Here is a 24,799-nt window from a genome sequence, read left to right as displayed (position 1 = left end):
TAGAGGCTCTTTTTTAGTGCGTTTAATGCATTTCTGGCTTTATACACACCCTCACTTTGTTTCCATCACTCATACAATGCACAAAATTTCTGACTTTGTGCATGTGTTGAAAGAAACTTTAATTTAAGAACAAAATATATTTGCTGAAAACTTTTTTCATTTCCACCAAAAAACAATAAAATAAAGTAAATGAGATGATATTTTAACAACAAAATGATAATTAAATGTCCATATATATCTCTTAAACATTACATAACAGAGAACCAATGAGACGGTTCTATGCCGTGTTTGTTTTAGTCCAGCCACTTTGTTCCAACTTGCTTATGGTACGATTTATATTTCATGGTTGCTAAGCATTATGATATTTTTTTTACCCGTGTAGGTTGGTTATACGCAATATTAAGTTTTGTAATGTTTATATGTATGTGAATATGGCTCCTTCCAAAAATACGAAAGAGAAGGGTGTTACAAGTATAGTGAAAGACACCAAGCTTATCAAGAAATGTAAAATATTTTTGCTTCAAGAGAAACTAGACATGATAGCCAAGGTTTATGCAGGTGAAAAGCTTCTTGAAGTAGGCAGATTTGACCCTGATAATGAGTCCACAGAGCGTAACATGATGAAATGTAAAGATGCCATAAAAAACACAGTGCAGCAGGCATCGCCTCGTACTAGGTCTAATATTGTGATGGTAGCCCATGATCCCTAACTTCTCTTTTAAGCTTACTGTCCAGCAGCTATATGTAAGTAAGAGCTTTGTTGTATGTGGAATGATAATGTTTTATGTTTCAGGAATGTTCAATTTGAGGGCAGTTATAGAGGGATCTTGGTGGGTCCCAGTCCCAGTCTTATTTATGTATAACATAGGGTTCTATTATTCCATTAGTGTGTTTTCGATATATGTGCACATTTTCTTGGTCCCTTTCCTGCGCATTAAAGGAGGACCCCTGTACCGCAGTACATAGTGTTTATTGTGCCACACCCACCTCGTAGTGTATGCCGCTCATGCCCCTTTAAACGCATCAGAATGAATACAGTCATACCTTGCCGAACACAAAACTCGCGCATACATGAATCAGTAAAATATCCCATATTTTGCCGAGCACGACTTTGACTCGCGATTGCACGATTTGGTCTCCATTTGAATCTCCTGCTGGTCCTGGTGGATGCACTTGACCTCCCCTCCCAAGCGTCTCCTCGTAATTTGCTGAAAGTCATGGAAGATGCAACATCCCTCTTCACTGAAACAGATCCCATCCTGGAGAGGAGCGTTAAGTTCAAGAGGGGGTGTTGAGGAGCTTCTTTTGCCCTACAAGGAGACCTTATGCCATATGGAAGCATCTGCCAGTCAGAGGCCCATCACTTCATATTTCAAGCCCTCTCCAACCAGCAAATAAACTAAAGATGCTGCATCTTGGAAGATGCACCCTAATATTTGAAAGAAATTTCTAAGAAAAAAAAAGTCATTCTCATACAAGAACACATTCACCACATACCCGACCACTGAACACAAAGACATAAGAAGCAAGGAGTCTGCAAGACACTATTGTTTCACTACTCATTACAAATTTGATGGAGCACTCACCACAAATTTAAAACTATGTAAATAAAAACACCATAGGTAAATATGTACACAGTGAAAGTCCATCTCTTCCTGTTTTAGTGGCGGGCGACGGCATGTATTGGACCTATTGTTTACATTATGGAATCACTTGTCCGATCGCCGAAACCGAACGCGTCAGTGCTGCAGTTTGTATTTGTTTTATTTTGCAATCGTGCTTCACAGGCTTTATCAATGTGAATATAATTCACAAGTGGAGTTTCAACTCTTGCTTGAACGAATAAGCCATTTGGATGTTCTATTAATAAAGTATAAAGGCACCTGGCATGATGTGTGTGCATTCGTGTGCATGTATGTGTGTGTTGCAATGAGATGAGGGAGTGGCCCATTTTCTCCACACGCTGAGTAGGCTGCAGGAAGGATTATGGTATTGGAAATACTTGTAACACCTAAGTACTGAGTTTACATAATATAAAAGGATAAATTAAATAGTACTTAAGCTAACATCATAATATAATGACTCAACATACAAATCCAGGTTGCTATCTGTCAAGTGTCCAAGCTCACTTGAGGTTGGGTGTTGCCTTACAATACAACATTCATTTTGGAAGACGCACTAGTATTTTTCAGGGTATTTTTTTAGGAAAAAAGTGCGTTTTGTAAGCTGTAAAATACGGTACTAGTACTAAAATTAAATAAAATGTGTGCTTGGTACTTCATTTAATGTTTTTTTTTTTTTTTTTTTTTCCTCAGCCTTTTTGGTAAAAGATTTTTTTTTTGGTAGAATCTGGGAACGTAACCCCCATTTTCCCATAGAGCCTATTATTCGCCGTATATGACGAGCTTAGGAATGTAACTGTCGTGTTGGGCGAGGTATGACTGTATTGCCATGTGCATATGCCCATGATTCATATACCATATAAATTCTGATTATTGTTCTTACAATAATTTGCAGGAATTTAGATAAGTGACTTTTTGTCACAATTTATTAAATCTCGACTGCAGCATGCCCTTAATTAAGAATTTCAGCTGTGGTGAGGAGTGAATGTGTACAAAAAAGAAAGGCTATGATTTAATAAAGTTTTAGTGAAACTGGATAACATCCAGAAAGAAAATAGCATTTAGACATAATTTTGTTGCACAGAATAATTCTGGAGTTATATAAACAATCCAAGTGTGTGTGTGTGTACAGGCAACCCCTGCTTAACGAAGGTTCACACAAAGAAATTTCGCTACAACGAAGGTTTCCTTTTACTACCATCTGCTCGTTTAACGAACACCAAACTCGCTTTAATGAAATTTTATCCGGGTAATTTTTTCCAAGTTTGAAAGCCCCGCCATATCATGCAAGTCGACAGGCTTTTGAATACACCAGTGCCTCTCGTGGACAAAACATGCACCACTCACTTCCCCCTAGTTCAAAACAATAACAGCGTCAGCAGCAGCTCATCTTCCCTCGCTGTACATGCCACCAAAACGCCGTGCAGTGTCGCCTAGCATTGCAAAGAAGACCAGGAAGTCTCTTACTCTCGAAAGTGAAGCTAGATATTATTCACAGACATGAGAGAGGCGAGAAAATTAATAGCATTGCTTCCCACCATGGTTTGACTCCATCTACTGTCTACCATTTTGAAGTCAGCAGACTATTAAGAAGGCTGTTGAGATCATATCTTCCTTGCAAACTAAAAGAACCACCTGAAGTTGTGACTCTGCAATGGATAAAATGGAAAGCCTTGTGGAAATGTGGCACATAAGTTTTGTATGCAGTACAATGATGCGCCCTTTGCTTACATTCCACAGGTTGCCAGCTAGCGTATTTCCCACTCCACTCTCCCTCCCTTCATAAATTTAAGATCATCAACATTATAGTTACTTACATACATACATTAGTGTACATTCCAGTTAACAAGAAAATTAATTTTGTTATAAAAGTGTTAATTAAAAACCATAGTTCTTAATTTGACTAAAAATTGAAGCTAGAGGAAAACGTGCGTTTCATCTGACTCAAGACGACGGAAAATCACCTCCAGCCCCAGCCCTTAAAAAGCACAATTTCCTGCCTTTCAAAGATAAGCTTGAGCTTTTAAGAAAGTGTGATGCAGGTATAGCTCACAGTGCAAATGGGTGTCCCTAGATCAACAATATCAACAATTTGGAAGAACAGGGACAAGTACCTCGAGACCATTACAAGTGTTTTTATTTCCAAAAATGTACTGTACAGCATCCTAATGTGTTTAATTAAAAAAATTAGATATAACAAAAGCCTTTAATAGTACTGATTTAGTCTAAGTTAGTGTTTTTTATAGGTTATAGTGATGTCTTGAGGGGGTCTAGACTGGAGGTTGGTCCCTATCCCCTCTAATTCTTAAGCATCTTATGGGAAAAATTGCTTCATGATTCGAATAAACGCTGATTTGACCAATGAAAAACCACCCTAACCCCGTTGAATTGCAAGGATTCCCTGTGTATATATATACACTTAACCCTCAGCTATCGTGCCCAATTGGGGCCGAAATAGCCGCGCCATAGCCAAAAATGCGATAGCCGAATTGATCTTGGCGGAAAGACGGTTTTGGCCAATGAGCGCTCAGATATTCCATGACGTCATGATGGGGCGCGCGATAGCAGGCATCTGAGGTCGCGATAATGAAATTTTAGCAGCTTTTCATGGGTGTGCGATAGCAATAAAACGCGATAGCCGAAGTCGCGATAGCTGAGGTTTGACTGTGTGTATATATATATATATATATATATATATATATATATATATATATATATATATATATATATACACAGTAAGGTCTCAGTTTACGTCAGAGTTACGTTCCTGAAACATGACGTAAATAGATTTTGTGCGTAACTCGAGTTTCCGTACATTTCAAAGCATATTATGGAGTTTTCAACCAATCATTGTTTATGGTCATTCAGGTAAGTTAAAGGTTATATTGTTATATTATTTACAACTATGTAGGAATATGAAACACAAGCTTGTTTTTGTTGTTGATTAGGGCCATGAACGCGAAGGACTGCAGGTTGCCGAGAGGGGTGGACGCCTGAGGCCGCCAGGAGGGTGGGCAGGTCGAATGTTGTGACGCCCACAGGGCGGACAGCTGGGAGTGTAGTGCAGTGCGGTGGGAGTAGAAGCGTGGGCAGCGGGGCAGGAAATGCAATAGGAAAGGGCAATAGGGATCAGCAGACAGGCGCAGACGGTGCAAGTCAGCTGCGAGTGTCGTGTGGCCCAGGCGAAGGCTCCGGAGTTGTTATTGTTGTGATGGGTGTGCGAGCCCTCAAGGTCGTCAACCTCCCCGTTGTCATGGTAACGGGCTTCCCATTTTCTTCTTCCCTCCCTCACACACAGCTGCTGCCTCCTTTCTCATGTCTTTTAATTATGTCCTCTTTTTCTTGTAGCATAATGGTTTTCCTTTTCTTAGCATCACTGCTGTCACTAAGAAGTTTTCTCTTTGGTGCCATTGAGCAAGATACTAAGAACTTGAGTCAGTAAATGCAGAAGTAGGATAACACTCTTGCCAGGGGCGATGGTGTGGTGGAACTGAGGCAGGGTGTTATTGTATTCAAGCGTGAGGCGGGCGGTGTGGCAGGCAACCACCAACAATAACAATAAATCCCGCACTTTACGATTTATAAATTTTCAATTTTTTTAATCTTAAATTGCCTTATAGTGGACTGACGTAACTACGAGTTTGACGTAACTCGAGACCGACGTAACCCGGGACTTTACTGTATATATATATATATATATATATATATATATATATATATATATATATATATATATATATATATATATATATATATATATACAGTCAGCGCCAAAATACTTGGCGCCAAACATTTTCCGCTTCGTGACGCCCTTTCACAAATGGTTAGAGATATTTATGGGGTACTTACCTAGACTTTAATACTTTGTCGGGTGACCCTTTCTTTTCACGCAGCTCTTTAGACGTAAGGGGACTGACAGGGCGAGGTTCTGGAGGAGTGAGGGCTCAAAGTGTTCCCAGATGTCTTCTATTTCCTTAACCAGCTTGGGGACTGTTGAGGTGTCACGTCCCCTTAGACGCCGTTTGATCAGACCCCACAGGTTCTCGATAGGGTTCAGATCAGGGCTGTTCCCAGGCCAGTCCCTGATATAGTCCACACCCATCCACTCAAACCATTCACGGATTAATTTGGCAGTGTGAGCTGGGGCACCATCTTGCTGGAAAATTTCACTTTGACAGACGGTAAAACAGTCCTCAAGGTGGTCAGTGAGCAGCTCTAAGTACCTGTCTTTATTCACTGTAAGGTTCTTGGGAAGCACTATAATTTTTCCAGCCCCGTGGTACCCAAAGGCACCCCACACCATAACACTGTCTGGGTGTTTCACTGTCCCCTCTGTATACTTGGGGTGGAAGGGATCTGCACCTCGCCGCAACCTCACCTTCCCCCCACGGTTGCCAGTCACCGTGAACGTTGCTTTGTCACTCCAGAGTACAGTCTTCCACTTCTCCAGATCCCAATTGAGATATTTCTTTGAAAAAATCACCCTTTTCTTCTTTTGCTGGTTTGTTAGCAGCGGCTTTCTTCGAGGGGCACGATGTTGGAACCCAAGGTCGTCACGAAGACGTTTCTGGATTGTTCTAACAGAGGTGTTTTCGAGAAGCTGCGTGTTCCTTTCCTTAAGTTCTTTTGCAGTAATTCAAGGTTCCTGTTCCACTTGACGTTGGAGTAACTTGAGGGTCCTCTGTGAGTTCTTACGTGGCCTTCCTGGCCTGTTCTTGTGAAGCGGTACATCAGCGTCTCCCGCCTCCCTTTTTTTCTTGGTCCAGCGCTGCACGGAGCGCAATGCTACTCTACTTATTATGGAGATCTTCTTATTAGCTTTCCCCACAAGGCTCAGGGAAGTTATGGCAGCTATCTGGTCTTCTGTCAAGTCTTTGCCTCCTCCCAATATCCCGCATAAGGCACAAAGGTCAAGGTCGCAAACCGCGTGACGCTATAAAAATACAGACTAAATCCACTCCCCACAAGTGACTGAGGCAGACTAGCAGCCTTGAAACTCACTCAACTGATTAAGCTCCGCCCCCTTTTACCGTCTCTCTCGCGCCAAGATTATAGGGGGTACTTAATAAATTGAAGGAAAACTTGGCGCACAATTTTCGCGCCAAGTATTATGGCGCTGACTGTATATATATATATTTATATATATATATATATATATATATACATACATACATACAGTAATACAGTAATACTCTGCTTAACGAACATTCGTTTAACGAATTTCCGGTTCAACGTACTATATAAAGTTAGACCAAAAGTCCACATAACGTACAACCACATCCGTTTTAGCGAATTTTCTGGGTTTGAATTTGCCGGGTGAGGGACCGAACATGGCAGCTTCCCTGTGATTGGCTGGCTCCCCGCCTCTGTCTCTAGGGCTCCTGAAGCTGGATCCAAGATTCTTTAACAATGTTAGAGCAACCTCTTGCAGCGAAATGGCATCTATGAACGCTTGGAGGGACGGTGACAAGGTTGCTATCAGGTTGCTCTGAGGTTACTGTCTTATATATGCATTTATGTCCACAAAACAACATTTCTATTAACTTTTTTCAAACTTTGCCCACAAGAAAGGATTGTTTTGTAATGCATCAAGTGAAATTTTACATGGAATAACAAAAAATAAAGCAGAAATGAGATGAGCCACAGACGAAGCGGGAGATTCGTGGCCACTCAGCTGCTTCTTCTTCTTCTTGTGACCATTTTAGCCTGCATGTTGTCTTTCCCCATGATGTTTGTGTCCACTCTATTGCCTGTTATAATGGATATCATATCTTAGTATTCATATACGCTCATGCCACGAGGATAACCTTGACTCCGTGGCAGTGAGTGATAGTGAATTAGTAATGAAATGCTGCTGTACTTCATTAGTAATTCACTATCACTCAGTGCCACGGAGTCAAGGTTATCCTCGTGGCATGAGCGTATATGAATACTAAGATATGATATCCATTATAGCAGGCAAGAGAGGAGTAGACACAAATATCATGGGGAAAAACAACACACAAGCTAAAAGGGTCACAAGAAGAAGAAGTGGCCGAGTGGCAATGAGTCTCTCGCTTCGTCTGTGGCTCATCTCATCTTTGCTTTATTTTTTGGTATTCCATGTAAGATTTCACTTTATGCATTACAAAACAATCCTTTCTTGGGGACAAGGTTTGTAAAAAGCTAATAGAAATGTTATTTTGTGAACATAAATGCGAGAATGTGAGAGAATTTGTACGTAGCTCTTCTAACTTCCAATGACTCATATGACATCGTAAAAGTAGTGGTACATCGGTGGCCCAATATGCTGCCAAACGTGTATATCTTTTTTTTTTTTTTTTTTTTTTTTCTCATGGTATGTTGCTGACCAGCCCAGAATGCATCCCCCCTATTTCCATTATTTCCTATGAGAAAATTACATCCTCTTAACGAATTTTCGCTCTATGAACAGCTTTGACACCCCCTATCCTGTTCGTTAAGTGGAGTATTACTGTATATATATATATATATATATATATATATATATATATATATATATATATATATATATATATATATATATATATATATATATATATATATATATATATATATATATATATATATATATATATATATATATATATATATATATATATATATATATATATATATATATATATATATATATATATATATATATATATATATATATATATATATATATATATATATATATATATATATATATATATATATATATATATATATATATATATATATATATATATATATATATATATATATATATATATATATATATATATATATATATATATATATATATATATATATATATATATATATATATATATATATATATATATACATACACACACACACACACACACACACACACACACACACACACACACACACACACACACACACACACTTGGCGAAATTCACTTTTGGTGGTAGGGTGGCCACAGACCACCAAGTGCACACATGGTGATTTGAATTCAAACTTGGCGGTCCCCTGGCAGCCACACGGTGAACCACGTGGCTTTCCGGTGATGTCAGACCTCTCTCTAAGCCTATCAGAATGCAGCGTGAGATTAACCCTCAGCCATTTTGTTTGTGCTACCCTGTGTTCTACCAGCGTGAGAACGAATTCTGGCGATTTACTGCCAATATGGCCTCTACCACGGCAAGAGGTGATACCAGTTTGGGTAAGGACAATGGTGGTGGAGACAAGGATGAAAATGGACGAGGGAAAAGGGTGGAGAAACGGGAGTTACAGCCTTTATATCATGTCTTATTAGATTTATTTATTGTTTATTGGTCTGTTTTGTACATGTGTTACAATATGTGAAGGCAAGAGATTTTATTTCAGCTCGAAAGATGGTATTTTAGGGATCAAAAGAGGGACTTGGGCAATGACCAAAGACTGATTGAGGCATTTTTTAGGCAATTTATATGGTATAAAGAACTCGTGTTTGACGAAATTCGCATTTGGCGGTAGTTTCACCAGACTAATTAATTCGCCAAGTGTGGGGTCTTACTGTATATATATTTATATGTATGTATGTATACAGTGGAGACTCAATACTTGAATGTCTTAATAATCAAACTTTTCAACACTCGAACATAAAAGTTCGATTAATACTCGCAAAAATACCTGATAGTCAAACTTCTACACACATGGTTGTAAACAAAGGCTCCTTGACCTCCCTCCTCCTCCCCACCCTTCTCTCCTCCTCTTCTATGTTATCCATCACCAGCCTTCATTTACAGTATGTACAAATAAAAATTACAAAAAAAATTACATTGAAATTTTATTGACGAGGTTTTGCTACAACGAATTACCTGATTTATAGGTATCAATAGTCAAACTTTTTGATACATGAACAGCTATTTGGAATGAATTAATCCTTAACATACGGTGATTGTTTTGGAACGAATGTAGCGTCGTGTGCGGAGAGGCGGGGATCGTTCTGGGAATCATGATTTTTCCGTGCTAAACATTTGAATCTCTTCCCCTCACTATTGGTCCTGGGGTAAGTGCAGGTATCCGCAACTTTTCTCACTCGCCTCCTCAAGCCTTGAGACATGTTCCCACACAATAGGTCATCTTTTCCCATTTCGAGGTGACATGTGGCAACCCCGTGACCCAGAGGGAGGAAACGGTACTCCGAGTGATGTTATGTCAGTGTTACTTGGCAGTTACATTGAGGACAGTGATGAAAATGAAGACAGTGATTTTTTTATTGAGACAGAAGAAAGTGAAGCCTCCAGTAGTGATTCTGATAGTGATCTGGGAGACGGAGACCAACCTTTACAGCGACGTTCATAAACCTCATGTACTCCCTTCAAGCATTGTGCTGGTGTTTGTCACCCATGGTTGCCTCTACAGGACTGTGCTTGTCGGCCAAGTCACGTGAATCCCATTGCTAATAAGAGTTGCCAGATTTCAATTATTGTAAAAATCAACAATACAGTAAGTCCTCGTTATATGGTACACATGCGTTCTTGAAAACCTTACCGCAAATTGAAATTACCTTATACTGAACCCATTATAACATGTGATAATTAGGAATGCATTCCAGCATGCCAAAAGTCACCCCTACAGAAATTAAAATACATCAAAATAGTCATAAAAAAAAAAAAAAAATTAAAGAACTGCACAAAAGAAATAAACAAAATGTTTTTATCTACCTTTCACTTACCATGTATTCTATCAGATAAGCGAGCCATTAGCGGCACATTTTAGGATGTCACTGGAGTCAGGTGAGGTATTGATAATGTGGAGAGAAGCTAATGTGGTTCCCATATTTAAGAAGAGAGATAAAACCCTAACGTCTAATTACAGGCCTGTCAGCTTAACTTCAGTTATGGGTAAATTGATGGAATCAGTAATAGCAAAAAACATTAGGGAACACCTAGACAAACACAGCTTGATAAATCAAACACAGCATGCATTTACGAAGGGGAAGTCATGTCTTACAAACTTGTTGAGCTTTTATGGTAAGGTTTATGAGGCGGCAGATAAAGGTGATAATTATGACATTCTATACTGGGATTTCAGTAAAGCCTTTGACAAGTTACCTCACCAGAGGATCTTAAAAAAGGTTAAGGCACATGGTATAGAAGGTAGAATATTAGGCTGGATTAAAGCGTGGTTAGACGACAGGCAACAAAGGGTAGTAATTAATGGATCTAATTCCAAGTGGGGAGAAGTAGTTAGTGGGGTGCCACAGGGCTCGGTTTTAGGGCCATTGTTATTTCTAATATATATATCAACGGATAGTGGAATTAATAGTGATATCAGTAAATTTGCGGACGACACAAAGAGAGGTAGATTCGAATGCCAAGGCTTTGCAGGCTGACTTGGATAAGATGAAAAAATGGACAGATAGATGGCAAATGCAGTTCAATAGTAACAAGTGCAGGGTACTGAGCATAGTTAACCCTTTCAGGGTGCAAATAGGTTTTTGAGTCATGTCTGAGACGCAAATTCGGTCGATAAATCGAGTTTTGCAAAAATGGAAAAAACCCATATTCTCATGTATAATAGAGTGTTACGCATCTACTGTAAAAAATTTAGGTCTCTACTCACTCTGGAAAGTGGTGCAATAATGATGGGAAGTTGGCTTTCTGGTGGTACATTGTGTGCTGTTGAGTATTGCCATCGTAGCAGGTGGTTATTTTCCGCCGCAACTTGTGCAAGTGTTCTCACTAAATTACACAGAATTTTCTGCCTGATTTGAACTGCAGTTGCTCAGAACTGCTCCAGAATGTTCTAGGGTAATGATTTTTCACACCTGTGTGTATACATTATGCCCACACAAATAATATAGAATATGTTTTCAGAGTGATTTCTTGATGTACATACTATCATGAGCGAGGATACGCATGCCTATATATGGTAATATACGAAATACGCAATATAGTACCAATAAATGAATAATATCTGGCATATCTGCTCTCTAACAACAAGATTTGATCATTACTCTTGTTATTTCTGTAAATAAATGCACAAATAGCTACTAACGATGTTGTAAAATAATAATAATTGTGAAAAAAGGGGCATCTGATACTCTGCTGTGCTGTGTGGATGCCATTGTGACTATATTTTTCTTACCACGCAACTGATGACGCATCCCATGAGTCGAGGGAGGATGGGAGAATGTCATCTGGCAACTAGCAGTAGCCAGGAGGTGCGCGGTTTAATTCTGTGACTCGTCAAATATGGGACCACGATCGTGGACAGGAGGCATTTCCCTCAAAGCCACGGTCGTGGTCCGGAGCACTGAAAGGGTTAAAGATAATCCAAGCAATAGGTACACGATAGATAACGTGGCACTAGGAAGTTCCATGTATGAGAAAGATTTAGGAGTCATAGTTAGCTCCGATCTCGGTACAAGGAAGCAATGTATTGAGGCCAGAAATAAGGCGAATAGAGTATTAGGATTAATTTTTAGAAGTGTTAAAAGCAGGAGTCCTGAAGTAATACTAAAATTATACTTGGCGTTGATCAGGCCACATCTTGACTATGCGGTACAATTCTGGTCCCCACAATTCAGGAAGGACAAAGCTCTGTTGGAGGCAGTGCAAAGGAGGATGACTAAAAAGATACAGGGGATGAGGGGTATTCCCTATGAAGAGAGACTAAAAAAACTCAATTTGCATTCTCTAGAGAGACAAAGGTTAAGAGGAGACCTGATAGAAGTATTTAAGTGGTATAAGAGTTTTAACAAAGGGGACATGAATGTAGTTCTTAGGATCAGTAGCAAGGACAGAACCAGAAATAATGGGTTTAAACTTGAAAAATTCAGGTTTAGGAAAGAAATGGGAAGAAACTGGTTTTCAAACAGAGTGGTTGATGATTGGAATGGTCTTAGTGGTCATGTAGTCAGGGCTGAGTCAATAGGGAGCTTTAAAAGAAGGTCAGATAAGTTCATGGATGGAGAAGGTAGATGGAACTGGGTAGCTTAAGCATACAGGGACTGCCTCGTATAGGCGTGGCGGCCTCTTGCAGCTTCCCTCTTTTTTTATGTTCTTATGTTCTGATGATGTCCTCCCAAGGCTAAGGGACAGTAGGGATTTCACCCCTTACTCATCTTCCGCTGAGTGGGCAGGCGAGGATAAGACGTCGTCGTCTGCACAGTCGGAAGCAAATGTGGAAGGGCCAGCTGTAGCAGGTTCAGCACGTTTCACTGGTTTGAAGAAAGTGGATATGGAGGAAGGGTCAGCAGGTGTGACAGGGACGTCATGTCTGATTGGCTTGAAGAACGAGTAGATGGAGGACTTTGTTTTTTCTTGTTTTTTCATCATAGATTTCTTGACACTTTTCTCTACGTCGAGCCACTTTGCTACTCCTGGCAGGATTTGGGTCATGTTCCTTTAGGGTTTCCAGAGCCTTTTCGATACCACCGAGACATTCTCTAAGAGTTTTGATGTCCAGGCCATGCACAGGTTCTTCCTCGTCTCCCTCTTTTTCTGCCTCCTGTATGTCTTGTCTAGCTCTACAAGTTCATCATTTGAGAGAGGTTCAGCATGGCTTTCCAAAAGATCTTGAACATCATCATCATCAACTTCATCAAAGCCAGCCCTATGGCACAGATTTACTATGTCATTTCTGATCGCACCGATGTCGTCTTCAGCGAAGCCTGGGAAGTCACGCGCGCATTCTGGCCATACTTTATTCCATGCAAAGTTCATGGTAGATAGACATCTTCACTTCGTCTCAAGATGACTTGATGTTATCTAAGGCGTGCTTGATGTTATACGACTTTCACCACTCTCTGATAGTGAACTTGCCAGATCCATCTGTGCCCTTTTTCAGTTGCTGCATGGTTTGCCACTGGTAATAGGCTTTAAATGTTTTGCCATAATTATTATGAATATATTTGTGCTTACCCTTTAATATTCCATTTATTCATCTAATTAGTGATGCATGTAAGTAATATGTAATGCAATTACAAAAAGGGGGGGAAGGGGAAGAGATAACAGGCTCCAAGGGTAGTCAAGTTGAAGTCGGTACAGGGGATCCTCGTGATTCGACCGTTCGCAGTTCTAATTATCGCCAATTCGAACTCAGTTAATTAATATCCAATCCTCAAGGTTCGACCGACTGACTCGCCAATTTGACATTCATATCTCGCCCGCCACCCACCCGGTCAAATTCGCTGCAAAGCCACCAGGCGAAAGTGTAAACCGACGTTACCTTGTGCATTGCAGGCGGCGTCACACTTGCACTTTTCCATGAACTTTTTCTGTCAACTTTCTGAAGACTGTCAACTTTTGTCAACGCTGGTCGTCACACACATGCTTGCTTCCACCTTTGTCGCGTTTGTCAACTGTAAACAAACATGGTAGCCCCTTCACCCCAAGCAAGCTGTTGCTATTTTTTCGTTGCTATTTTTTGGCCTTTAATGCTCCCTATGAGAAACTCTTCAGATAGCTTTGTCAACTCATAAATAACAGAGCTTCTCATCTTGACCAGTTGCTACTTGGAAGAGAAGCCTTGGAACGTCGCAGTGCCAGAGAAATGTAAACAAACAATTGAACTACTTTTCACTGCTAGGCTAGGACAGAAATGTATATATATACAAATATATTTACATCTACTTATCAAGATTCTATTGATTTGAGATTATAGCTTCCTTCCAATTAACAAGAAAATTAATTTTATTATAAAAGTGTTAATTAGAATCCATAGATCTTAATTGGACTAAAAATTGAAGCTAGAGGAAAACGTGCATTTCGTCTGACTCAAGACTATGGAAAGTCACCTCCAGCCCCAGCCCTAAAAAGCACAATTTCCTGCCTTTCAAAGAAAAGCTTGAGCTTATAAGAAAGTGTGATGCAGGTATAGCTCACAATGTCGTTGCAATGCAAATAAGTGTCCCTAGATCAACAGTATTAACAATTTGGAAGAACAGGGACAGTACCACGGGACCATTGCAAGTGTTTCTATTTCCAAAAATGTACTGTACAGCACCCTAATGTGTTTAATAAAAAAAAAGTTAGCTATAAATTAAGCCTTTAGTAGTACTGATTTAATCTAAGTTAGTGTTTTTAGAGGTTATAGTGATATTTTGGGTTGTCTAGGCTGGAGGTTGATCCCTATCCCCCCTAATTCTTAAGTATCTTATGGGAAAAATTGCTTCACAGTTCAAATAAATGCTGATTCGACCGATGAAAAACTGCCCTAACCCCCTCGAATTGCGAGGATTCCTTGTACTGTGAGTGGTGAGGTGTGGCGTGGATGACATCATCACCCCTGCTCCCCCGCGCTGGGCCCTCCTGGATGACATGAGCGGATACCGTTATCTGTGAAATTTTCTTACCGGATAAAGAGCTACCATATAACGAGGACTTACTGTACTTGTAATATGTGGTTTCTTTTTCTTTTCCTGTTTTGCACATCATTTCTTATATCTAAGTTCGCATTTTCTTGACATGAAACTGAAAAAGTTCATACTTGAACATCAAATTCAAATGCCTGAAAGGAGAGAGAGAGAGAGAGAGAGAGAGAGAGAGAGAGAGAGAGAGAGCACGCGCACTGGTATTTGAGCTTGGGGGGTATTTCTTAGCAGCGGGTTCTGCCATGGGTTCAGGGAGAATTTTTTTGATGTGCAATAACTTTGCTCTCAGAGTTCATAACATGTTGAAAACTACATCGTTGTACTCAGAATAACACAGAGAAATATGCTTTTTATAAGGAAAAAAATCTTTTAGCATTTTTGACAGGTGTGATTTTTCCCCACTGTAACAGGTGGAAAGTAAATCAGCTTCCTGTACTTTAAGGGTTAAGTTCGAGTATTGAGTCTCCAGTGTGTGTGTGTGTGTGTGTGTGTGTGTGTATGTATGTATGTATGTATGTATGTATGTATGTATTTACTTAGTTGTATATTACAAGGTTGAGCAGGACTTATAGTGACTTGTCTCATCATCTAATTTTATCCATATTTTCCTTAAATTTATGCATACTTTCTGCTGTTACAATTTCATCACTCAGGCTGTTCCAGATGTCTACCGTCCTATGTGCAAAATAAACTTTAATGTTTCTCAAACATTGACTTTTCCTGATCTTTGAGTGTCCTCTTGTCTGCCTATCTCCCATCTTCAATCAGTGATACCAGGTCTTGTATCTTTTCCATACTGTTCACTAGCTTGTACATTATTATTAGATCTCCTCTCTCCCATCTATCCTTCAAAGTTGGTAGTTCCATTTCCTTTAGTCAATCTTCATAGGGGAGGTCCTTTATTTCTGGCACCAGCTTGGTGGCTTTCCTTTGGATTCTTTCTAGTTTCCTGATGTCCTTTTCCATGGTGGTATGTGTGTGTGTGTGTGTGTGTGTGTGTGTGTGTGTGTGTGTGTGTGTGTGTGTCGTGTGCGTGCCAGCTCATTGCCTTGGGACAAGGGTAGATATGTACCAGGAAAGCTCAATAGCATGGTTATTCATGTGAACTTATGTGTTAGCTGCTTTTCCTTTAGATTTGTGGATTGAATGTTGAATAGTTTTCTCCTCTACAAACTACAGATACATCTCCTTTCACACAATGGAATCCGGCCATATAAATGCAACTATGAAAATTGTGACTGGGCCTTCTACACCTGGTACAAGCTGAAACGCACATTGAAACACACCTTAAACGGCGGGACTTTGTGGTGAGTTTTGTGTTGTATTGCCATAGTGGTAGAATCTTCCACAGGTTGTTGAATTATTATTTAGCTTATTCTGCTCTGATGTTTATTCTAAGGAACTCTTGAAGGATGTGGCCATTGTGCAAGAGCTCTCATTTCTGCTTGTCCAAAAAGCTTATTGTGGAGACTCAAGATTCTCTCTCTCTCTCTCTCTCTCTCTCTCTCTCTCTCTCTCTCTCTCTCTCTCTCTCTCTCTCTCTCTCTCTCTCTCTCTCTCTCTCTCTCTCTCTCTCTCTCTCTCTCTCTCTCTCTCTAAATTTTTCTAATGTATTTTACTAATTGTTCCCCTTGTTTACCTAGTGTACAGAAAACAATTGTAACAGGAGGTTCACTACTGTTTATAATCTGAACACACATCTGCGGTTGCATCAACGTCCCAAAAGCTGGTTGTGTGCCCTGCCTGAGTGCTCGCAGGCATATCATACTCGGCGTGAGCTGGAAGTGCACATGAAGACACACAAGGATGTTGAGGCACCCTATAAGTGAGTAGTAGTAGTTTGTCATTTTGTGCTAATGTGAGTGAATGAGTTTATTACTAAAAATTTGTGTGTACTTAGAGATTTCTTCTTATTTTTATTTCCTATTTTTAACAATGTGCTTTATTATATTTCTTCATTCTGACTATCATAATTTCTTAAAAAAATCAATAATTTTTGATATCACACTGTGTTGAAATTTCCTTATTTCATTAAGTAAAGCCATTTTCTTGAAGGCTGACTTATTTAATCTTGTCTATAGATGTGATGTGGATGGTTGCAGCAAGTCTTACTTCACTCCAAACTCTTTAACATCACACATGCGCAGCCACCACAAAGAGGAGGAATTACGATGCCAATGGACTGGCTGTGGCAAAAAGTTTGACAAGCCCTGCAGATTGAAAACACACATGAGAGTCCACACAGGCCAGAGACCATTTGCTTGTACTTATGAGGTGGGTGGAGAGTAGACTATATACAGTGCAGGTAATTTTAAGGAGTGATTTTCTTTGTTAGGGATAGGTTGTAACTTAACAGATTGTATTTTTTATTTTTTCATTTTATTTTATTATTATTATTATTATTATTATTATTATTATTATTATTATTATTATTATTATTAATTATTATTTTTTTTCTTTCTCCACAAAATGAGAAAAAGTTAAATTGTTTCATGTACATATGAATGGAAGTATGGCTACCATACAATTGTGATGTTTAGATTTTTCTCTTCTAACATCTCAGGATGTTAGACTAGGGATGCAGAATTTTATATTTATATATTTCTTAATGCTTTTATTCCCACCTCTACATACACATTCCACAACTCTACATGGTGTGTATAATAAATAAATACTTTACATTACATGAATATACAAGAATTGTATGTTCAACAAAATGGTTGGAATTGCATATGGCAACATTCCATGCATGTTTCGAGGCTTTGCTTACTATTCCTGCATTTCTCAAAGAAAAGAGACAATATACTATAAATATTATGACCTTTTGTTTTCCTTTCTGATTACTTTTAAGTCTCATTTCTTATTTCTTGTGCCTTACTAATTATAGATTTGAGAAGTAACTCGAGGATGAAGTAACTTATCTTAAAATCAGTTGCTATATAGAAAACATCCTTATGATCTCGAAAGTGAGAAATTTGGAAGAAATTGATTAACACGTTCCCTGCAATTGTCAGTGTGGCGAGCTCGCTTGCACTGCAATATAAATAAATCGTTGTCACATCAGTGCTGGTCAAGCCAGCAAAAGCGAGAAGAGCAGAGTGTTGTGTGGGAAAATAACCAAGTGAACTGGCAACCACAAAGTGTTTACCTGCCGATGGGTGGCATTGCATGCCATGAAAAATCTATGCCTTCTCTGCGATACAACCCACTGGTGGACATACTGTATTTATCGATATTCAGTGCATTTCTATACTTTACTATAGTTTTCCTTGTCTAAATTTGTTCATATATTTTTGTCTCTTGTTTTGCATATTTAGAAAATAAATGTTACACAGTTTTATGGTCAACTTTGTTCAACAGAAGAGAGAGAGAAGATAAGATAGATAAAATAGAAAATTATGAAATTATGAAAAGATCAATAAAGAAAATTATTGAAGCTTATCAAGGAAAGTCCAATTGTGATATCTCTGAATTGTTTGTTATAGAAAAGTTTCATGTTCTGAGGGAAAAATGAAAGATAATATGGCTTTCTTACATGTATTAGAAAAAAAAAGTATTTTTCAGGTAATTTTTATTACTGATATTTTTTTATTTATTCTGTTTTGCTTCTTTACTTATGTTTATTTATATATGCATTTCAAAAGGGTCACCAATGGCAGCGTTTTTTTTTTTTACAATTTGTCCAAATAATATCAGGAAAAATATAAAACATCAATAGAAAATCATTGAAGCTTGTCAAAGAAAGTTCAATTGTGATATCTGTTTCAATGATTGTAATAGAAAAGTTTTATGTTCTTCTGAAAGAAAAAATGCAAGATAATATAGTTTTTTTGTTACATATATTAGAAAGAAAATATGGAAACAAGACGACTATTTTTCATATAATTTTTATAACTTAAAAGGAAATAAGCTTCATATTATTTATCAATCAGTGTTTATTATGCCCTCCTACACATACTGTTTATTGCAGTTTTACTATGCAATCCAATTTCTGTTAATAGTAAGATTAAAATGTGATGTATGTGAAAACTGTTTTACAACCCACTGGTGGCTTGTATTGCAGGGAACATGTTAAAATAAAATTATGATTTATGGTGGGTTGTAAGAAAATTGCTTGGCAGATGGTATTGATTTCTTATTTTGAGGTTCTGATTAAGATTCTGGTACTTACAGGTGTTAATGTCAGTGACCTTTTTTGGTTAAAATATCTAATTTTTTGTGTGACAGTCCTTTTGAAATCTTGTTCATATGTCATAAGTCTTAAAAGCTGTTGTAAGTATGTCAAAGTTTGTGTTAATAGGCTTTATTTAACCAAATTTCCAGGGTTGTAATTGGTCCTTTCAAAGTGCAAGTAAACTAAGCCGTCACCAACGAAAGCACACCAATGACCGTAAATTCACCTGCCACATCTGCCAGAAGTCATTCCTTCGGTCAGAACACCTCAAAGGTCACTTACTCATCCACACAGGTGTTCGGAATTTTCAGTGTCCCATCGAACGTAAGTTTCTGTTGCCTACTTGTTCTACTATAGCTCCAGTGCCTTTTATTTGTAGATAAGTATTTTAATCTTGAATAAAAGAAGTAAATGAGGGATTTCTGTGAATTGTATGGCCTTAAATATAAATTTGCATTTTGTCTAAATCCTGACACCAGGGCTAGTATATTTTTCATACAATATTGAAGTGTACTTTTCTTGATTAGACAGTAATAAACTATGGATTCATCAATCAGTATTGGTTTACATTCACAGAAACTTAAGAAATTAGTTTATGTATTAATTATGCTTAAAGATGATGTCGGTAATATGATGAGATAAAAAATAAAATTTTCTTCAGATTGTAATGCCAAGTTCACTGCAAAGAGCAGTTTGTACGTTCACCTCAAGAAACATGAAGGTAAAGCAAAGGAAAATAACAACAAGGTGACTTACCACTGCCCCATTGATACCTGTGACAAGAACTATAACTCCAAACACAACCTTCGTCAACACATGCTGAAGGAACACACCATCCTTAGTGAGTGTAAAGACCTGTATTTTTGTTATACACTCGACCCTCGTTTATATGGATTTTGGTATATCTGGACAGTGTCCAGATAATAATTTGATAATTTGAGTCTAGACAGTAAACAAATGAATTCAAATAAAGCGTGTCTTGCCTACCATGAGAAATGGTCAATAAATGGTGACAAACAAGTCCGGCATCTCCGGCCGATGCTCATGAACACTGTGGTTTGTCCGATGAATGAACAAGTTTGTGCATTTTTTGATACCTTAGAACACTTAATTATGCCTCACAAGGGTGTTAAGCCTAAGCTAGTGATCCTAACTGTGGCTTAAAAGCTGCGATTTATAAGAAAATTAGAGAAAATAGCTAGTGTTATGATTGTTTGTGAGAGGAGTATGGTGTGGTCAAGCAAACTGTGTTGGGCAATAGAAAATCAAAAGATAAGCTGGTAGAATATTTTGTCAAATACTGTATGGATGCATCAAGTAAAAGTAGTAAAGATGTACCAAGAAAAGATATAAGGACTGGAAAAGATACTGCTTTAGATGCCACAGTTATGAAGTGTGTGCAGTGGGGATCAATGTTGTGGCATTGAAAGCCTTGCAGAAGCTTGGAAGCTGGCACAGAAGATTGATATAGAAAATTTCAGGAGTGATCAGTGGCTATGGCAATTCCGCAATCAACACAGACTTTTTAATTCTACCGTGCAGGGTGAAGCTGCTGATACAGAAATGGCCAGCATCGCATGACACGGCTGCATGTTGTAATAGAATACTCACTGTACTTCACGCCTAGTTTTTTTTTTTTTTTTTTTTTTTTGCTCTTGGCTATTACTGTTAGGTTCATTTTTGGTTTAGGTTAACTTAGATTAAGTTTGTTTTGGTTTAGTTGGGCAGGGAAACCAAAATATACTAAATTTAACATTTCCTAAAAAGTCTAAGAAACAAATGACCATATTTGGCAAACAAAGGGCCCATTTGTGTTATCTGGACTTTTTCATAATCCGAACTGGCACCTGCACCATTTAGTCTGGACAAATGAGGATCAAGTGTATTTTATGTTTTTTATTTAACACTTGAGGATCAAGTGTATTTTATGTTTCTTATTTAACACTTCTTTTTTGAACACTCAATAAGTGGTGTTCACTACAGATGTCCAGTTATCTTTTTCCATATCTTTTTTGCAGCTCTATTCCTTTTCTTCTTTATCTCTTTTCTTTTAAGTATGATGAACTTTTAATTGGTTATAGAAGAAAAAGATTAGCAAAGTATTTTTATTGATTGCTAAATTATCTTCTGCATCATCATTATCTTGTTTCATTATGAGGATGTGTTTTTTAGTGAGTCTTCTACCTAAACTTGTCTTCCACTTCTTCAAAATCCACGTTCTTCCTGCGCTCTGCCACAATACAATCTTTCCATCTCATCACGGGTCTTACTTTCTTCCTCTTGCTGTCCACTTCCATTTTTTTTTTTTTTTTTTTTTTTTTTTTTTTGACACACTTCTTAAAAATTCATTTTTGCCTTCTCCTGTATCCTTGGTCATTGTCATTTATTTGGCACCCAATCCTCAGTAACATACAGGCATCAGTAACATACAGGCAACCCCCGTCTAACGAAGGTTCACACAACGAAATTTCGCTACAACGAAGGTTTAATTTTTCTACCATCTGCTCATTTAACGAATACCAAACTTGCTTTAACGAAGTTTTATCCAGGTAATTTTTTCCAAGTTTGAAAGCCCCGCCGTATCACACAAGCCGACAAGCTTTTGAATACACTAGCAGCCGCAAATACTAAGGCCTGCCTCAGGAGAAATCCTGGGACACCTATAGAATCAAGATCAAGATCAAGATCAAACCTCTCGTGGACAACACGCACCACTCACTCCCATAACAGCGTCAGCAGCAGCTCGTCTTCGCTCGCTCAACTTTCCACCAAAACTCCTTGCAATGTGGCCTAGCATTCCTAAGAAGACCAGGAAGTCTCTTACTCTAGAAGTGAAGCTGGATATTATTCACAGACATGAGAGAGGCGAGGAAACTATAGCATTGCTGGCCACCATCATGACTCCATCTACTGTCTCTACTATTTTCAAGTCAGCAAACTATTAAGAAGGCTGGTGAGACTGTATCTTCCTTGCAGGCTAAAAGAACCACCTGAACTCGTGACTCTACAATGGATAAAATGTAAAGCCTTGTGAAAATGTGGTACATAAGTTTTGTATGTGGTACAATGATGCGCCCTTTGTTTACATTCCACAGGTTGCCAGTTAGTGTCTTTCCCGTTTCACTCTCCCTCCCTTCATAAATTTAAGATCATCAACATTATAAAGCTACGTACATACATACATTAGTGTACATTATAATGACTTAATTAAATTTAACTGCCTAAATGTTAAACTTCATAATTTTTACTTTCATTAAACCTTTCACCTTACTATGATGCACTCTCACTTTGCTTACTCTCAGTGGAAGTTCAAGTCAGGGGTTAAACTTGTTATAATCGGTTCCCTTAATGAAATTTCGCTTAACGAAGTGTTTTTTAGGAACGTAACCCCTTCGTTAAACGGGGGTTGCCTGTATATGATTGCCAATGTGTTTAACTTTTCCATTTTGACATTTAACTGTAACATTCAATTTCTTACATGTGGATGTAGAATAAGGGTTGACAAAAATTAAGAAAAAAATACAGGTATTTGTCACATGAAAATAATGAGCAAATTAAATAAGTCATAGATACAGTACAAATATGTGCACCCTATTCCATTCTTGAATACAATATCTGGAAAAAAATTAGAAATGTCTATAACAATTCTATTTCAACTTTTGAGCCACTGATTCTAATTGCCAACAATTTTACCTTAACCTTTCAGCCACTGATACCAATCGTTTGGACTACTTAACTCTGTTGGGGGAGAAGGACTTGATGGTGGACCAGCTCCTTCCTCTTACAACAGGTGGATCCTCTTCTTCCTCGTCAGTGGTCCTAGAGTCAGGGGGCCCATCCTCAATCCTCTCTGCATCTCCATCATCTGATCCACATGCAGCACTGCTGTCTAGCATTGAGCTTATTAATGGAGATATAGGTGCTGTATTGTCTTTTATTACAAGTGATATATTGTTGTTATAGTTTTGATGAGATTTATGAGGTGTAATCCAAATTGTTATGATGGTTGTTCACTTGAAGGTAATTCCCTCTCACTCATACTCATGGCAACAATGACTAGTGTTAAGCAGGTTACTAGTGTGTGTTCATTATGTCTTTGGTGATTTGAGGTAAGCTTTCTTTTGGGTGAAATGCATTATATTCTGTAAATGCTGTGGTGTTTGTAGAGTCACAGTGATGTCCCATCATAGATTATCACATAGAACATCATACAAATATTTATCAAGGGAGGCATTGAGTAATTGTCTTTTCACAACCATGGTCATGGCATCCCTTTGTCATTACTCCCAAGGTTTCCAGCTTTTCTAGGATGGCTGCTGAAGGGAAGGGGTGAGAATCCTTCATTGCCTCCCTTGAACTTGCATACGAGGTTCAGGAAGCTTCATGTTTTGTAATTCATATGTTTTACTATACTGACACCTTTCTGACTCTGAGACAAGGAGGCCTGGCAGTGGCGAGACCAGTAGCAAGGGTTTTACTAAATAATGGTCCAGCATGAGCAATAGTCACCATTTCAAGGGGGACCATAGGCATCTCCAGCAGACTGCAGCTGTCTGTTGTAGAGGTTACTTAGGTTGATGAGTATATAATGCGACTAAGGCTGAAGCACAGTCTAGGCTTCATGTCTGTTGTTGCAGTATACGCTCCTACCGAGGTGTGTGAAACTGAAGAGAAGGAGACATTCTACGCCAAACTTGACACTGTACTGGACCAGTGTCCCTGTTGTGATGCACTTATTGTCTTGGGCGACTTTAATGCTGTCAATGGCACTGAGAGAGCCGGCTACGAGTTATGTGTTGGTCCCCATGGCTCTGGTACCAGGAACGACAACAGCGCTTTCCTTCTGAATCTTGCAAGATCCAGAAGGTTGAGAATTGTAGGTTCTTGGTATCAGAGACCAGCACTGCACCGTTGTACTTGGTATAGCAATGCCAGAGGGATAGTGAAGGAGATCGACCACATCCTTGTTAGTACTCGGAGGATCCTTCAGAACTGCAGGGTTTTCCAGAGTGCCGAGTTCTTTGCGACTTATCACAGGCTTGTTGTTGCTACTCTCAAGCTGCATGTCAAGTCCAGAAAGCCTCCAAGATGTGACCACACAGTGTTTCATCTTGAGAAACTGAAGGACTTGACATGTGCCCAGGAGTATACAGTGTCAGTATCCAATCGGTTTGGAGTGCTCAACACCATCGAGGACCTGGTAGAGCTATGGGATACCTTCAAATATGAGACTTGAGGCTGCCAAGGAATGCGTTGGGGAGCGCCCAAGGTCAAGGAGTGGCTTTGCCTCGGTAGAAACGCTGGACAGTATTGAGGAGAGTCACGCTGCCAGACTGCGACCAGTACAGGGCTCTAGAGCCCTCCTGAGGAGAGACAAGGAGAGATATGTCAGGGGGTCTAACTGAGGATGTAGAGTTTCATTTAAATGCTAATGACCGGGAATAAACTCCACTCCAACTCTACATCTCAGGTGAGTGCTATCCGAACAGCAGAGGGTCACCTCTTTTCAGATGCAGATGGGCAGATGGCTCGTTGGGCTGAGTACTTAGAGCAGCTGTTCACAGTGGATCCTACAGGTGGACAGCTCCAAACTGCAGGGTTACAGATGCTGGATGCTGATCCACCCAATGACAAAACTGCACCCTCCATTGATGAGGTCAAAGAGGCTG

At 38.9% G+C, this 24,799-nt stretch overlaps 1 protein-coding gene across 1 annotated transcript in view; it reads left to right on the top strand.

Annotated features, from left to right (window-relative positions):
* LOC123516842 (serine-rich adhesin for platelets-like) overlaps positions 1–24,799 on the top strand; it is a 39,428-nt gene that overhangs the window by 7,986 nt on the left and 6,643 nt on the right. The window contains 7 exon segments of the mRNA XM_045276541.1: positions 16,136–16,223; positions 16,226–16,263; positions 16,600–16,781; positions 17,038–17,230; positions 19,280–19,454; positions 19,792–19,971; positions 22,837–23,049. Coding sequence (XP_045132476.1) covers positions 16,136–16,223; positions 16,226–16,263; positions 16,600–16,781; positions 17,038–17,230; positions 19,280–19,454; positions 19,792–19,971; positions 22,837–23,049 — 1,069 coding nt within the window.

Source organism: Portunus trituberculatus, chromosome 41 (genome assembly GCF_017591435.1).
Source record: "Portunus trituberculatus isolate SZX2019 chromosome 41, ASM1759143v1, whole genome shotgun sequence".
NCBI lineage: Eukaryota > Metazoa > Arthropoda > Malacostraca > Decapoda > Portunidae > Portunus > Portunus trituberculatus.
This window is presented reverse-complemented; position numbering and strand designations above follow the sequence as displayed.